The sequence below is a fragment of the Haliotis rufescens genome, unplaced genomic scaffold (assembly GCF_023055435.1).
Source record: "Haliotis rufescens isolate VD_foot unplaced genomic scaffold, xgHalRufe1.0.p SCAF_8, whole genome shotgun sequence".
Classification (NCBI taxonomy): domain Eukaryota; kingdom Metazoa; phylum Mollusca; class Gastropoda; order Lepetellida; family Haliotidae; genus Haliotis; species Haliotis rufescens.
This window is the reverse complement of record NW_025964372.1, coordinates 44,306,776-44,323,325: the sequence shown is the minus strand read 5'-3', so window position 1 is coordinate 44,323,325 and position 16,550 is coordinate 44,306,776. Positions and strand designations below refer to the sequence as shown.

The 16,550-nt window shown below is 41.6% G+C and overlaps 1 protein-coding gene across 2 annotated transcripts in view; it reads right to left on the bottom strand.

Moving 5' to 3' along the window:
* LOC124151955 (ADAMTS-like protein 2) overlaps positions 1-16,152 on the bottom strand; it is a 28,394-nt gene extending 12,242 nt beyond the window's left edge. For both annotated transcript variants that reach the window (XM_046524664.2, XM_046524665.2), the window contains exons 1-7: positions 15,137-16,152; positions 12,666-12,769; positions 6,694-6,766; positions 4,484-4,586; positions 3,387-3,538; positions 3,014-3,134; positions 1,159-1,239 (exon numbers count right to left, since the gene is read on the bottom strand). In XM_046524664.2, coding sequence (XP_046380620.2) covers positions 1,159-1,239; positions 3,014-3,134; positions 3,387-3,538; positions 4,484-4,586; positions 6,694-6,766; positions 12,666-12,769; positions 15,137-15,247 — 745 coding nt within the window. In that variant the 5' untranslated portion in view covers positions 15,248-16,152. The remainder of the gene's footprint in view (positions 1-1,158; positions 1,240-3,013; positions 3,135-3,386; positions 3,539-4,483; positions 4,587-6,693; positions 6,767-12,665; positions 12,770-15,136) is intronic.
* Between the last annotated feature and the right edge of the window lie 398 nt (positions 16,153-16,550).

Genomic DNA, 16,550 nt, shown 5'->3' with positions numbered 1-16,550 from the left:
GTAGTGGTAGTAGTAGTAGTGGTAGTAGTAGTAGTAGAAGTAGTAGTGTGGTTAGTAGTAGAGGTAGTAGTAGTGAGTGTAGTACTTGTGAGAGTAGTAGTAGTAGTAGTTGTAGTAGTAGTAGTAGTAGAAGTAGTAGTGTGGTTAATAGTAGAGGTAGTAGTAGTGAGAGAAGTAGTAGTAGTAGTAGAGTGGTAGTAGTAGTAGTAGTAGTAGTAGTAGAAGTAGTAGTGTGGTTAGTAGTAGAGGTAGTAGTAGTGAGTGTAGTACTTGTGAGAGTAGTAGTAGTAGTAGAGTGGTAGTAGTAGTAGTAGTAGTAGTAGTAGAAGTAGTAGTGTGGTTAGTAGTAGAGGTAGTAGTAGTGAGTGTAGTACTTGTGAGAGTAGTAGTAGTAGTGAGAGAAGTAGTAGTAGTGGTAGAAGTAGTAGTAGTAGTAGTAGTAGTAGTAGTAGTAGTAGTGGTAGTAGTAGTAGTAGTAGTAGTGGTAGTAGTAGTAGTAGTGGTAGTAGTAGTAGTAGTAGTAGTGGTAGTAGTAGTAGTAGTAGTAGTAGTAGTAGTAGAAGTAGTAGTGGTAGTAGTAGTAGTAGTAGTAGTAGTAGTAGAAGTAGTAGTAGTAGTAGTGGTAGTAGTAGTAGTAGTAGTAGTGGTGGTAGTAGTAGTAGTAGTAGTAGTAGAAGTAGTAGTTGTAGTAGTAGTAGTAGTGAGAGAAGTAGTAGTAGTAGTGGTAGAAGTAGTAGTAGTAGTAGTGGTAGTAGTAGTAGTAGTAGTAGTAGTAGAAGTAGTAGTTGTAGTAGTAGTAGTAGTGAGAGAAGTAGTAGAAGTAGTGGTAGAAGTAGTAGTAGTGGTAGTAGTAGTAGTAGAAGTAGTAGTAGTGGTAGTAGTAGTAGTAGTAGTAGTGGTAGTAGTAGTAGTAGTAGTAGTAGTAGTAGTAGTAGTAGTAGTAGTAGTAGTAGTAGTGGTAGTAGTAGTAGTAGTAGTAGTAGTAGAAGTAGTAGAAGTAGTAGTAGTGGTAGTAGTAGTAGTAGTAGTAGTAGTAGTAGTGGTAGTAGTAGTAGTAGTAGTTGTAGTAGTAGTGAGAGAGGTAGTAGAAGTAGTAGTAGTAGTGGTAGCAGCAGTAGTAGTATAAGTAGTAGTAGTAGTAGTAGTAGTAGTACTTACACAAGATGACTCCATTACGCGGGCGTTCTGTAACCTTCACATATCGTGCACCCACCGGGATCCGCAGCAACTCAGTCGTACCTGAAATAACCAGAAGCATATTCAGGCAGCGTCTGTTAAAGGAATAAGGTATAATAAATGTATCAGACACTAATTATATATTGTACCCTATGAATTCTGGTTGTACATTACACTAGATCCTAACACACATGATGGATAAGGAAATGCGTGATAAAAATGCATCGATAATCATGTACATGTATCTATCGGAGAAACCAAAATTAATACAAATATAAATAAAACGAAGATCGTGTGCCCATGATATTATCTTCTTTGAGAGACATCTAGAAGTTTGAGTACTAAGTAAGGATAAGATAAATGGATGAACAACTTCTTTATCAGGAGCGACGTTTCGGTAAAGGTTGCTTGATAACGTCTTAGAACCGACACCGAAACGTCGCCACTAATTGTAATAAAGAAGTTGTTCATCCATTTTTCTTATCCTTAGATGGTATTATTCCCGATGCGACAGAACTTCAAGCAGCAAAATCATTGTTTGACCCATAGAAATGCTGATGCCGATGGCTACGTGCTACTAACGTGCTGCCTTAGTGGAGGTTGCTAATGATTAACACTGCCGCTGCTTCAGCGTGAGCTGGCGTTTACTCAGTTCAAACGTTCTTGCTTTACCTGAGGCATAGCGTTCGCGTTGGCTGTTAATTCAAATTGTAGAAAGGCTATAAACGCCATTTATGCTAAGGATCTGAACATTATTTTGTGGAGACACTGTTTCAAAACATACATTGTTTTGTGGAGACACTGCTTCAAAACATACATTGTTTTGTGGAGACACTGCTTCAAGACACATTGTTTTGTGGAGACACTGCTTCAAAACAGATTATTTTGTGGGGACACTGTTTCAAAACATACATTGTTTTGTGGAGACACTGCTTCAAGACATACATTGTTTTGTGGAGACACTGCTTCAAAACATACATTGTTTTGTGGAGACACTGCTTCAAGACACATTGTTTTGTGGAGACACTGCTTCAAAACAGATTATTTTGTGGGGACACTTCCAACACATACATTGTTTTGTGGAGACACTGCTTCAAGACATACATTTTTTTGTGGAGACACTGCTTCAAAACAGATACTTTTTTGAGACACTGCTTCAAAACATACATTTGTTTTCTCTGAAAGGAGCAACCAGGCATTTTGCTCTTCAAGAACATCTGAATTTTTCATAATTCCATAACGCACACGGGTGCCTATTCCTATTGTCACCTTGCGTGATATGACTGGACTGTTACTGTTGCGAAAAGGCACCAGCTCATTTACACTGGTACCCTTGAGTATCACCACATATACAACAGCACATGTGGCACTGTCGTCTAAAGAATTCTTCCATCGTGGGTTCTAATGCCAGATTCGCCTTGATTATGATGCTTGGTTTGTCAGCACCATACCCATGTTGGTTTGTTTGTTGTTGTTTAACGTCGCACTCAGCAATATTCCGGCTATATGACGACGGTCTGTAAATAATCGGATCTGGGCCAGACAATCCAGTGATTGACATCATGAGCTTCGATTCACGCAACTGGGATACGATGACATGCATCAACCAAGTCAGCGAGCCTGACCAGCCGATCCCGTTAGTCGCCTCTTACGACAAGCATAGTCGCCTTTTACGGCAAGCATGGGTTGCTGAAGACCTATTCTACCCCGGATCTTCGCGGGTCACCATACCCATGTAGAACACGTCTGAAGTCAGCATCACTTCCCTTCCATATTCAGCTGACACGCCACGATATAACTTATCAAAGCAGCGTTCACTATGTAAAATACAACTCACCTGAAGGTAACCTGAAGGAAATCGTCTTCGTTACAGTGTGGCATGTGTCGTTCCTGCCGCCGCACACACCACAATGATCTTGCGTCTTGTTAGAATACGGACGACTGTCACATCCTATAGGCTTAAAGATAGAATGCAAATTGAAAAATATGTCGGAAGAGGAGCCTTGTGGATAAAGTGTTCAATCGATACGCTGAAGGCCCGGGTTCGTTTCCCACGTGAGTACAGTTTGAAGCTCATTACCGGTGACCACCGCCGGAATATTGCTGGAATATTCCTACAGGGCGCGTAAAACAATACTCACTCACAAATGCAGTTCAACATTACAATCATAATTCATACGACTACATAAATGATGTAAACCTCTCCTTACCACACAAAGCCCGGCCACGCAGACTCTCTTTGGACTACTTCCACACTCAGTGCCATCCACTACGCGTTGGGAAAACTTCACCACTACAGCACTGTATCCCTCCGCTGCGCACATCAATGCGCAGGGATCGCTTACCTGACCCCTTCCACCACCTGTAAAAACGGAATAAAGCAACATATCCAGTATGTTAATGACAGACATTGGTAAATAAGAATCACTTTAAAGCAAATCAATAATATCCCCAGAAGGTACATTATCAACGCTGTTTTACGGTCGGTGGAATCTGTTCGGGCAGATAATCGAGACTGGCTATTCTCTAGCGTTGACGTTTGATACATAGGAGCTCGTCTTATGTTTTGTTTGTTTGTTTGTTTGTTTGTTTAACGCCGCACTTAGCAGTATTCCAGCTATATGACGGCGGTCTGTAAATAATCGAGTCTGGACCAGACAATCCAGGGTTTGATATCATGAGCATCGGTCTACACAATTGGGGAATGTCGACATGCATCAACAAAGTGAGCGACATTGACCACCCGATCCCGTTACTCGCCTCTTACGACAAGCTTAGTCGCCTTTCAAATTAGACTCATTCAACCCCGGATCTTTACGGGCCTCGTCTTAGGTTGCTGACAGCCATTTTGATATTTTTTTAATTGATTTTGCACTTTATAACATATTTTGTGTATACGGTCTGGGTTCGAATATCCACGTGAGTGCACTGTAAATCTTATGACTGGTTTCCCCCACCGTGATATTACTGCAATGTTGCTAACAGCAGCGTAAAGCCATACTTACACCAGCAATAAGTGCGCCAGTAAAAGATATTTTACGTCCGGTTCATAAGAATCATGGAACGTGTGAATGAAACATAAAATTGCTGATAAATGTTATTTTCAGATTTATCTGTCGGTGTATATATGAGATAAAGCACTTCCCCTTGAGTCTTTATGACATTTAATATATCATAAAACCCCTCGGTCTTGTTTTATTCTACACATATATGATGGAATTTCAGTAGCGGGTCTGTTGTCCATGTAACGTTGGTCCAGCAAACCCTACCTGGCACACACGTGCACAGTGCCATGATTGAGACTCACGTGTAGTGAAAGCCTTCCATTGGTGAACTCTCCCTCTGTATGTCTGCCCGTTGAAGAAAGAGCACTGGAGTTCTCTGAAGTCGCGTGAACCTGGCGAGCAGGGCTGAAATAAGACATATCGGTCATATCATGGACATATCGGTCATGTCATGGACATATCGGTCATATCATGGACATATCGGTCATATCGTGGACATATCGGTCATATTATGGACATATCGGTCATATCGTGGACATATCGGTCATATCTTGGACATATCGGTCGTCAGTAAACAGGCTTACTTCATCGATGTAAAGGGCTCATTGTGAAAAGTGAAAAAAACAATAGTAAAACCCAGTTTCATAGAAGTCCTTCTCGTGGCTGAAAAAGCACACCTTTTCTCAGTTCCCCATGTCTTGTAGTCTTAATTTCATTCCGTAATTGACTCAAATGTGCAGCATAGTCGGTTCCGTTTAATGTTTGGCCTTTTAAAGATAGTCCTGTATGTTGACAGCTGGGCATCCCAAAACACGAGGCCAAAACGTGTCCAGCTGATGTGGGCTGGAAGTGGTGAACCTAGATTTCATCCAAAGATACAAATCGTTGCAAGAACCTTTCTGGTTCAGCTTCAAACAGACCTAGATTATAAAGAGACACGTCGTGCCTGGTGCGTTTTTGAGACATAGGAAGCTTTGGAACACAACTAACTGATACTTTCTATATTGCTGAAGTGTGTGTGCTATTGAATGTACTCTCTCCTGGAAAATGCCAACATAACCAGCAATATGACACTCAGTCTTTCGCCGGTCAGCACATTATCATGGCTTCTCTGGGTCATTTCTGGTGTTCCTTGCGTCACAGGCTTTTATCTGCTGGTACTTGATCACTGCACGTTCCTCCTGTTGTCACAGTGAAACAATCTGTTCAATTGACTCCATTTTTTGTGGATAGACATTATAAAATGTCCACAACCAAAGACTACAGCTCAGAACTAACCAATGAACCCTCGCACATGATCAGCCAGGAAGCACATTGTGACCACCCAATCCTCATTATAGTCGTTTCTTACAACAAACATGAGTTACTCGGCACCTTTTGTCTTGGATTCTCCATGGAGATACAGCCTGATTGAAAAGGCAGAATAACATGATTTTATGGCAACGGAGGATGCTCCCCTTACGAAACACCTCCGTGGTGCAGTGGTTAAAGCGGAAAGCCGGTGGTTCAATACCATGGCCATGTCATACGAAAAGACGTTAAGGTCCGTGTTGTTTCCCTGTCTGGCGCTCTACATTCAGGGCAGAAAACGACTGGTCGGATCACGATACGTATATTTAAGTGTCTGCGAGTTAAACTAAGGCATTGTACGTCTCAGTGAACTTGGACTATAAAACCTAACACTGGAAAAAGTCCGGACGTGTACAATCAACCACACACACGTGTAGGCACGGGGCTATATAATTGCAATAATCATTAACGCGACGTTAAACCCCATTTTACGTCACCTATGACGGTACCGGTCATGTTGTTTCGGGGTGATATAACAATGTCACCCGGTTCATCTAAACCCATAGGTATTCGCGGCCAGCTATAGGGGAATACAGGGGCGGTCGGGTAGCCTAGTGGTTAAAGCGTTAGCTCGTCACGCCGAAGACCCTGGTTCGATTCCCGACATGGGTACAATGTGTGAAGCCCATTTCTGGTGTCCCCCGCCGTGATATTGCTGGAATATTGCTAAAAGCGGCGTAAAACCTCACTCACTCACTATAGGGGAATACATACCAGAATTAGGTTCAGTAGTTTCGCAAGTTCACGTGACTATCGCATTACCCGGTTAAATAAACGTTGTTCGAAATCAAAATGTGTACCCACTATATATTAGAATTGCTGTACAAACTATATGAAGAAGGTTTAGTCGTTATACAGCAAAATCATGCATGAAGGCTAATCCAGTGCTATCCGAGGCACAAGGCACAGAGGAGTGAGTGAGTGAGTATGGTTTAACGCCGCTTTTAGCAATATTCCAGCAATATCAGGGCAGGGGACACAAGAAATTGGCTTCACACATTTTTCCCATGTCGGGATTCGAACCCGGGTCTTCGGCGTGACGAGCGAACGCGTCAACCACTAGGCTACCCGACCGCCCCCATGGGTGATGGAAACAAACCCATGTCATGGTCAAATATTTATTAGATATGTCTGATTTAAGCAGACGAAATAAACAGCCTACCTGAGTATTACATGCCTGGTGATCCCGCGTCTTTCCCTTGCAGTTCTTGCCATCAACTGGTCTGGGGTCGGGTCTGGAACAGGAACACCGTACTTATATTATGAAATGATGCAGATGGCAATGGTGAAAGGGTGTGGCCTAGTAGTGACAGTGTTCATTCGTCACATCGAAGGCCTGGTTTCGATTCTTCACATGGATACAAAGTTGATTTCTGATTGCCTCTGTATCGCTAATAGTGGCGCAAATCCGTTCTCACTCACGCTGACAATAATGGTTCAACGAAGTATCGGTCCACCGATACACATTGGTGCAACAGTGGACGTGTCATATCGTAGGCTTTGTATGCGCCAGGTTCACGTGATCATGTAGCAACAGAAGAACTTCCTTCGTGAGAGCCTAACTATATCGGCAGTTGTATTTTATTTGAATCGGAGGCATATGACAGCGACGTGCATGTGCGAAAGGCTCAGATAATGCATTGGGTGCACATCTAAGAATACATGGAGTACCTGTGTTCTGTGTGTAAATGGGTTAGAGCACCCTCAGGAGCACCTGAATCATCGAGGTGGGTTTGAATCCCAGATTCATCCTGATTAATATTCTTGGTTTGTCAGCACCATACACGTTTTCGCGGGTTTCGCAAAAGTGGTAAACGTCTAAGACTGCATCACTTCGAGCTTTCTCCCTACATTAAACTGGCAAGCCCTGATATTACTGAAATACTGTTTAAAGCGGCGTTAAACAAAACTCACTCACACTTTCTCATTTGTACACAAGTATAAGTTTTCATACACCTATTAATCATGACGACACATTGCACGACTGAGTGATAAGTAAGGAAAATATATATGGATTGAACAACTTCTTTATTACAATTAGGAGCGACGTTTCCGTGTAGGTTATCAATAATTGTAATATATAAGTTGTTCATCCATATATCTTATCCTTACTTAGTACTCCAACTTCTAAATGCCTCGCAAAGAAGTTAAACGACTGAGTGAGTTTGGTTTAGCGCCGCTTTGAACAGTATTTCAGTTATATCAGGGGTGTCAGATAACTATAGGTAAGCCCTAGGTGATGCAGGTCAGGATTACGTTAACCAATGTGTCACATGACACAAACCTCTGCAAGGTATAGCGATATACCGATACTACCTCAAATCATTACCGTCCTATTTCAGTCCCGAAAAGCACCTATGATGCATATTGAATCCGTGGGTGTCGCTACAGATGTGGCAATGCGCCACTGGGGTGCAACCCATGCCATTGTCTCTTGGACTATTGTCTCTCTCACTCACTAACTTCACATAAGGGTCTATTGTCCTTCAGACATGACCGCAGCTCATGGGGGTGCAGACAGAATACCCCAACCTGTTATTTGGCAGTCAACCCACTTTGACTGTGTCATTTTCCCAATACTTACCCCATTGTCCGAACATCAAAGGCTGTCGTACTTTTTCATGACGCGAACCAAACACCAAGCTCCTTTCGCGGTTCGTTAACTTACAATGATAACGCAAGCGTTGTGTTATATCGGAGTCAGTGCCTGTGATTACAGACGGTGGATAAGCCTTGGGAAAACCAGGGTGCTGAAACCAGAGCCTTCAAAGGCCTCTGTCTACCGGGGACCCTGTGAGTCCCGAGGGCGTGTCCCTTGCTTTAACACCCCCGTAATCTGTAAGGGTATACGCCCGTCTGCACCCACTGACCCCTGGAAAAAACACAGTGATGCTGCAGTTTGTGTCTGTCTGGGGTTTGGGCTTGCAATGTGCACACATGACTTCAGCCTTGGCGGACAAAGCCTTCATTTATTTCACAACAGGCGTTAAACAGGTCTTCATATCAATCATGACGAGCTGTGCCTTGTGGGTTTTTACACTTTCACATAGATTTGTCTGATGCTGCCAAAGCAGTGGCGCACATCGCAGTCTGTATCCCTCTTTTCATTTCCCAGGTTCAAGTTCAAAATTTTTCTTCTATACATCTATGCTTTCAACATAGGCAGCAGCATTTCACATGTGTCTGACAGTCGTTTGAGGCGCCGCAATTTGCTGTGCTCCCATATTAAAAAGTTGACTAGCGGTGATATAACTGTACCATCGTTTTAAACGGCGTTAAACCTAACTCACTCGGGTTCCGATTACAATTATGAATTAACTATAACTTGCTTATACAATTATGGTATATACGCCAGGTTGATTAAACTAAAATTAGTTATTAACCATAACATATGCTTGTAAAATTATGGAATATACGTCACCGTTCTAGTGTGTGATTCATTGAATATCTGCTAAATAGAACTAAACCAGATTGTAACATATACAGTTTGTGCGAGATTTAGTTTTAAAACACTCATCGACAGAGAAGAATTCGTTTAAAGCTACATCAAAACGTATTTCACAGTGGAAAAAAGCCAAAGCCTAGGTCTGAGGCTGTGTAGTCACGGGGGCGGGGGGGGGGGGGGGGGGGTGTGTGTATTGTGGGCAAATAAATGCCGAAATTGCGATCATAGGCCGAGATTGTGACCTATCGCCACGCCAAGCAAGGAGAGACAGTGCCACAGTCGGACCAACAAATGCCGAAATGGCCATCCTAGGCCTGAGACTGTCGCCTATAGTCACGTCATGCGAGGAGAGACAGTGCCACAGTCGGTCAAACAAATGGCGATCCTTGGCCTGAGATTGTTGTCAATCATTACGTCACGCGTGGAGAAACAATGCCACAGTCGGTCAAACAAATGGCGATCCTAGGCCTGAGATTGAGGTCCATCGTCACGTCACGCAAGGAGAAACAGTGCCACAGTTGGACCGACAAATGGCGATCGTACGCCCGAGACAGTCGCCAATCGTCACGTCACGCAAGGAGAGACAGTGCCACAGTCGGACTTATCAACATCTCCACTGATAATATCTCGGATGGAACATATCCCTGTATTAAAGTATCAGTATTCCTGTTCTGTGTCAGTAGGTGACGATGAATATATAACATTGATGTGAGCAGGGTATTCTTCGTCATGGGAGTTCCTGCTGGGGTTTTATAGGACTGAGTTTACCGGGACGACCTTCTCGGACCAGGTGCTAGTTCCCCATCAAATTGAGGCTTAAATAAGACACTTAGGCCTTTCAACATTACATGGTTTACAGGTTTCTCTTTGAAACAAATACGGTATTCGGTCGACATGACATTCAACCTAATTGCGAAACTATTGCGATAAATAAATGTATAAAAGAATACACATACTGCGTTGAATGTTTTGGATAATTTACTTTCCCCGGAGACAGGAGGAGTTGGGTGAATATACATGCCCCACTACCTTGCTCCAGACACCTTAAGTGTAAGCCTGTGTCAGCTGTGCCTGAATCCGCCTGTGCATAAGTGACACTATTAAAAGGTTCCTAAAGAATGTATGTCTATCATAAGGTCAAACATGTGCTTTCATAGAGTCATGAAAAATAACTTTGGAGAGGGTCGCGATAATAAAAACCGGACAAATATTTCCTTATTAAAAATTTAATGAAAATGTTTTTGTTTCACTTTGAATTCAAAGTTCCCGAAAAAGGTTGTTTTTTAAAAATATTCACGGCTTTCTCCATATCTCGAACAAGAGTGACGAGAACCCAAGGTATATTCAAGCTAAAATATGTTTGGTGTGTCTTCGTACATTAATGATTATTGTCTGTGCGACAATCATAAACCTACCCTTAACCATATTGTCCATATGAGATCTCTGCTGAAAGCAGAGTCCACAGAAAGACTCTGCCAATATCGTCAGCACATGTCAATGAATCACACTAAAATAGTGATGACACCAGGTGTTAGCGAAAAGATGATTGGCTGGTTGGTTGGTTGGTTGATTTGTTGTTTAACGCCGCACTCAGCAATATTACAGCTATATGACGGCGGTCTGTAAATAATTGAGTCTGGACCAGACAATCCAGTGATTATTATCATGGGGATCGATCCACGTGTTTGGGATCGATGACATGCATCAACCAAGTCAGCGAACCTGACCACCCGATCCCGTTAGTCGCCTTTTACGACAAGCTTAGTCACCTTTTACGGCAAGCATGGGTTGCTGAAGACCTATTCTACCCCGGAATCTTCACGGGTCAGCGAAAAGATGAGCACATCCTGCCCCACTGGTTGCACCCGTCACAAACACATGCAGAGGCACACATGCACATGCACATGCAAATAATGTACTTCCTGCATCCAAATCAAAGTTGGACTTTGTTTTCTCAAGTATTGATAGCCAAAAGGTCAATTGGCTGATTTGTACATAGTTTTGAGTTAAAATATGCTCACGATTCCATTGTGCGATTCTACCTATATCATAAGCATGTGTTTAAGAATCACTATTAAATAGTGATGATACCAGGTGTTCGCGAAAAGGTTAGTGTCACAAACACATGCAACGGAAAGTCAAGTGACCACCTCAACAACCACGGGAATGTGTAAAAAAAACCTATAAAATAGTCATGATACCAGGTGTTCGCGAAAAGGTGAGTGTCACAAACACATGCAACGGAAAGTCAAGTGACCACCTCAATAACCACGGGAATGTGTAAAAAAAGATTTCATATACAATATGTTTGTCTAGAACGATATCAGATCATTGATATACCTGAAGCTAAACTTTGTGGGTAAATGCCTCTGTTTTGATTTTACCAATCAGAGCAGAAATTCTGATTCATATACACAAAGAAACAGATCAGCAGGGGGGGGGGGGGGGGGGGAGCATAATCGGTGCCAATTGGGATGCCTACTTCTTGGCTTAATGTCCTATCCCCAAATTCCGCACAATGTTACATTTGAGAAAGTTCAGGATATTACATATTGTGTTTCACAGTGAAATGCATTCGACATTTGCTTTCATTATTGACAAGTTGTCCTGAACCTTTTATGACAGAGATGTCAGTGCAATATTATCTATTGTCACCATGTTTATTGCCAAATACACACTGGTCAAGGAATTAAGCTTTTTTCTAATTTGGCGTGTGCGATTACAGGGTGAAAAGATCAAATGATTTGACAGAATTGAACTTGGTTCTTTTCTGAGATTGCAAATATTTCAGCAAATACTTTGCATATTGTAGAATCATTTATTGTGGCTAAACCTGTAATTATTCTCTGGGCATACAACACATCTTTCTTTGTAGGGATGTGATTGTAGCTCTAGAAGTCAGTACAAAAGAGGAATGGACATGTCGTCAGCTTGCTTTGAAGACGTTTTGTGGTCAATTCTGCGTCAGAAACCGATGTACATTTATACGTTTTGGTATCCGGGAAGATCCGGGGTAGAATAGGTCTTCAGCAACCCATGCATGTTGTAAAGGGCGACTATGCTTGTCGTAAGAAGCGACTAACGGGGTCGGGCTCGCTGACTTGGTTAATGAATGTCATCGTATCCCAATTGCGTGGATCGATGCTCATGATATCAATCACTGGATTGTCTGGTCCAGACTTGATGATTTACAGACCGTGTTCATATAGTTGAAATATTTCTGAGTGCGGCGTTAAACAAAAAGCAAAACAAAACAACGTTTAGGTCTTCGGTTTATGTTTGCATACATGCAAGTTACCTCTTGTACTTATGCATCATACTTACATACCTGTGTGTTTGTTTGTTGTTTAACGCCGCACTCAGCAAAATTCCAGCTAAATTATATTGTGGCGGTCTGTATATCGTGTCTGGACCAGACAATCCAGTGTTTCACATCATGAGCATCGATCCACGTAATTGGGATACGATGACGTGCATCAACTAAGTCAGCGAGCCTGATCACCAGATCCCGTTAGTTGCCTATTATAGCAAGCATAGGTTTCTGAAGACCTATTCTACCCCGGATCTTCACGGGTCACCTGTGTGTAAAAAGGTGCATGCGAACCCTGAATTATGTGAGGTTATAGTTTTATTCCCATCGTTACACGTTTCGTCTTTGGTCACATGAATAGCCTGGTCTTGCCACTTACCCATACTCGTAGCACGTACGGTGACGAGCTTTCATGCCGAGACCACACGAACGAGAACATGGCGAGAACTCGCTCCAGGCGCTCCACCGGAAGTCACAAGAGATCTGAAAAAATACGTTTGCCTCAAAAGCCTTATTTCCCCATGAAATCTACAACACATTAAGCCTAACTACCGTCGGCCATTCAAAATATAATAGAAGCTGTTAAGAACGACAGTCATAACACTTAAGTTTAATAACAGCAAAATACATTTCGTGTCCATTATTATGTGCTGACATAGCGTCGTTTTGGCGCCGTCTTTGACGTTTCATAACGAATAAAGTATATCATAACAATATGAATCATAAACGTAGCTTAATCTAAATTCTTTTTTAACAAGAAGGATAGAAAATTAAGGGATATGCTGTGGTGATCAAAGTAATTTCAAGTTATGAATTTATCCATGGTTCTTTTCCCAACAGTCCCAACAGTCCCAACAGTTATCTCACAGGAAATGTCCGCCTCTTTAACGGATAGCAGCTTGATTGTGAGCAGGACGATCTAGCTAATAGCTTTACAGTAAGTGTCGTAACGATTAATGAACATCCATGTGAGCTCGCCTAAAGAACATCCGAGTAATTTCCGTATCGTAAAAAACATACAGTTAGAAATATGAAATATGCATTATGCCACACACACACACACACACACACACACACACACACACACACACACACAGTTCGTGATACTCAGTAAATGGATTGGTTCATTGGATCGATTACACTATTCATTATATGATAAAAGTTATTATGCTGAAGGTTTAACTGTCGGACAAAAAAAGCTATGCACTTGAACATTGGATTTGACCCAAACAATTACAAACGTTATCAAAATGTTATTAGACATAAAACAGTCTCACAATTCAGGTCCAAAACACAACTAGGATATCTGTATCAAATACATTATCATTGAATAACTGTTTCTAAATGGTTTCATCTTTAGTCACCATAATACCGGGGTGCATACGCTCTTTTACCAGGCTGTTTAGATGATGATCTTAATTGACTGAAGACTTTTGCTTCTATAATTGACCAATTTGCTGCTAAAATCTGCCTTTACATTAACTGATCTCACTTAAAGACAGGATTGTGTTTAATTCATCGATATTTGTTGACAGTTTCGTTCAGATCTCGGGCCCAAACCATTTAATCTTTGGTAGGTGTTTCTTTGATGTTGGTTAGATTCTATTTCTTGTTTAACCTGACCTATATTTGCATTTTTATAACGCCATACCGTTATAACGTTGTTACCCTGTCTGGCGCTCGGCATTAAGGGACTAAAACAAGGACTGGTCGGCTCGGAGTCAGTATACTGTGTCTGAGTGGGGTATTCATGTTGAACTGTGGCATGGTATCTCAGTGAGCTAGCACTATAAATCGGCATCAGTCCGGACTAGTACAAGCAGCAACACAAACACACACACGTACATGCACGTCGCTATATAAGTGCAATAATCTTGGACGCGACGTTAAACCCCATTTCACCTCACCTCACCTATACTAAATGTAGTGCTCAACCAAAGGAGGTTATTCGATGAAGGCCGAAAGTCTTGAAGGCTTGAGATTACGTATATGTAGGTATTTATTAGAATTCACCTTGAGAATGAACACAAAAGACGATATATTCATACAGTTAAAATTAGTTCTAACATTTTTGTGAGTTTTATGGAATGTTGAAAGTGGTTGCAATACATAACCCCAGACGCTCGCTCAAACGTGTCAGTCAACAATAGTTGGAAAGACGCAAATCGTTTCTTTCATGTAGATTTTCTACATATTGCATTGAAACCGAGACTCGACATCAAACATTTTTTTTAAATTCACAGCTATTGCTGAAATAATGACAGACGGGGTCTCGGACAATCCGCAATGCTTTATCCGGGTTGTTGACACGTTAGGGGAACAAATATCACTGGGGTGCTGAGAAGATTAACAACTGACTGTCAGTGTCACTGAGGCAACGCGGGGACCTCACAAGTATATGGCTGGAAACAGCATGGTGATTTACTAAACTCTTGGGAAGAGGACCCGTACACTTTTACATATAAAACAGTTTTTTACTGTGGGATTAAATTACAGGATTTAGACAGCTGTTTGAGATGTAATTCATTGGAGCTTATGTTTGACACATTCTAAAATGTGATGATTTTTCATATGCAGACGAAAATAGACGAAGATTAATTCATCGGCTTGTCAAATATCTTTTCCATTTTATAAGGGCGACTGATAAAACATTTTATTTGAAAGGAAACACCAAATGTTCTGTTTATTGTGTAAAATATACACACATATACATACATTAAACCCAAAGAGAGAAAGATAAGACAGCTTTATAGCATTCCGATGAAGTTCTCATATTTCACTTGATATAAAAGCACTAATCTTCAACCACTTTATTACACAGTTGCGTTATGAGGTATATCAAATGCCTACCTTTTTATGGTCTGTTCCCTTTGTTCTATCACGTGACTGTACTCCAGTATGGCTGAATACAAAACACACTGTGATAACGTGGAGTATGCCCATACATTGTCTGGAGTTCATCTTCTCAGTTCTTCGCACACGAATCTTTAATGTAGGTTAACTTTATTAATTTCCAACGTAATTTAGTCGTATCCCACATGAGTCCCACCACATCTCAGAAATAAATCCGGGTGTATTTTATAAACAAATAATTGAAAGTACTTATTCTCAGCGCCGTAAACCGGGTGGGAAATCTTCTCGAGAAATTATCTCTCGTTAAATATGATTACACTCACAGTTAAGAAACAAACAAAAACGATCAAACTGGAAAATAACCATAAAAAATATAGGTTTATGTTGAAACTCAGTTGAAATTTGGGCTTATTCAATACACTTCTTAACTGTTGACAATCAAACTGCGAGGAACTCACGAACAAAATCAACTCTTGCCATAAACCCTTTGTTTGGTGTTGTAAAATGTACTTCCATCTGTTCTGATATTAAGACTGACATTATTGCCTGTATCACACGAAGTTTCTTCAACCACAAAGGGGTGTTTTGCGTTCCTCCACACTGTGTAATTACAAACGTTTAATTGTCTGTTGGTTTCTTCTCTGGGATCTCAGCGACGTACTCATTGCAATGGATATCCCGTACTTTTGCTGCTTGAGTTTCTGTAAATAAGTTCTTTTTTAATTGATGATCCTTCAATCGTATAAGGACTTTCGTGTACTTGTTGGCGTTATCCGTTTTCTTTAATAATGCTAAACTCCAATGACATCCCCAAAGCGAAAGACAAACACAAATCGTCGTCAACTTAAAGTCAACTCTTAATTCGTCCAAGAACTCTAACGAACCACTGTCTTGGGCAGTTCTTTAGCTGATTCAGCAACACATGTCCCCTCCTCCGACCAGGTGTGAGCACAGGTAAATGAAGAACGCCGGTTTACCTGTTGGTTAACACCTGAGCGGTTGAGAGTACGTGTGGTCTGGCTTCACGTCTCGTTAGTCGAGCTATAGTCCGTATCAAATCTGGGTAACGAGATCCTGGGGGTGAACACGCCGGCACGTTGTAATTACCATTCAGGGCCGAACAGCCTCCAACACGGGCCCTAATTAAGGATACACGAGTTGATACCACAGTGAAGAGGAAAACACTATTTATTCTCGATACGGGCTCGCCTGTGTCACTCGCGGACCCCACTCGAGCATAAATGTCACCACCTTGCTCATCCCGTGCCAAACGGGATGCGTAATGTGACATATACGCATACGGTATGTGAACGTTATTGTGATAATTATTTACGACGGATTATTCAACCTGGTAGGGATCTACTACCCTATTAGTCTGAAAGGTGAATGATTTAAGAATTATGAGACGCCC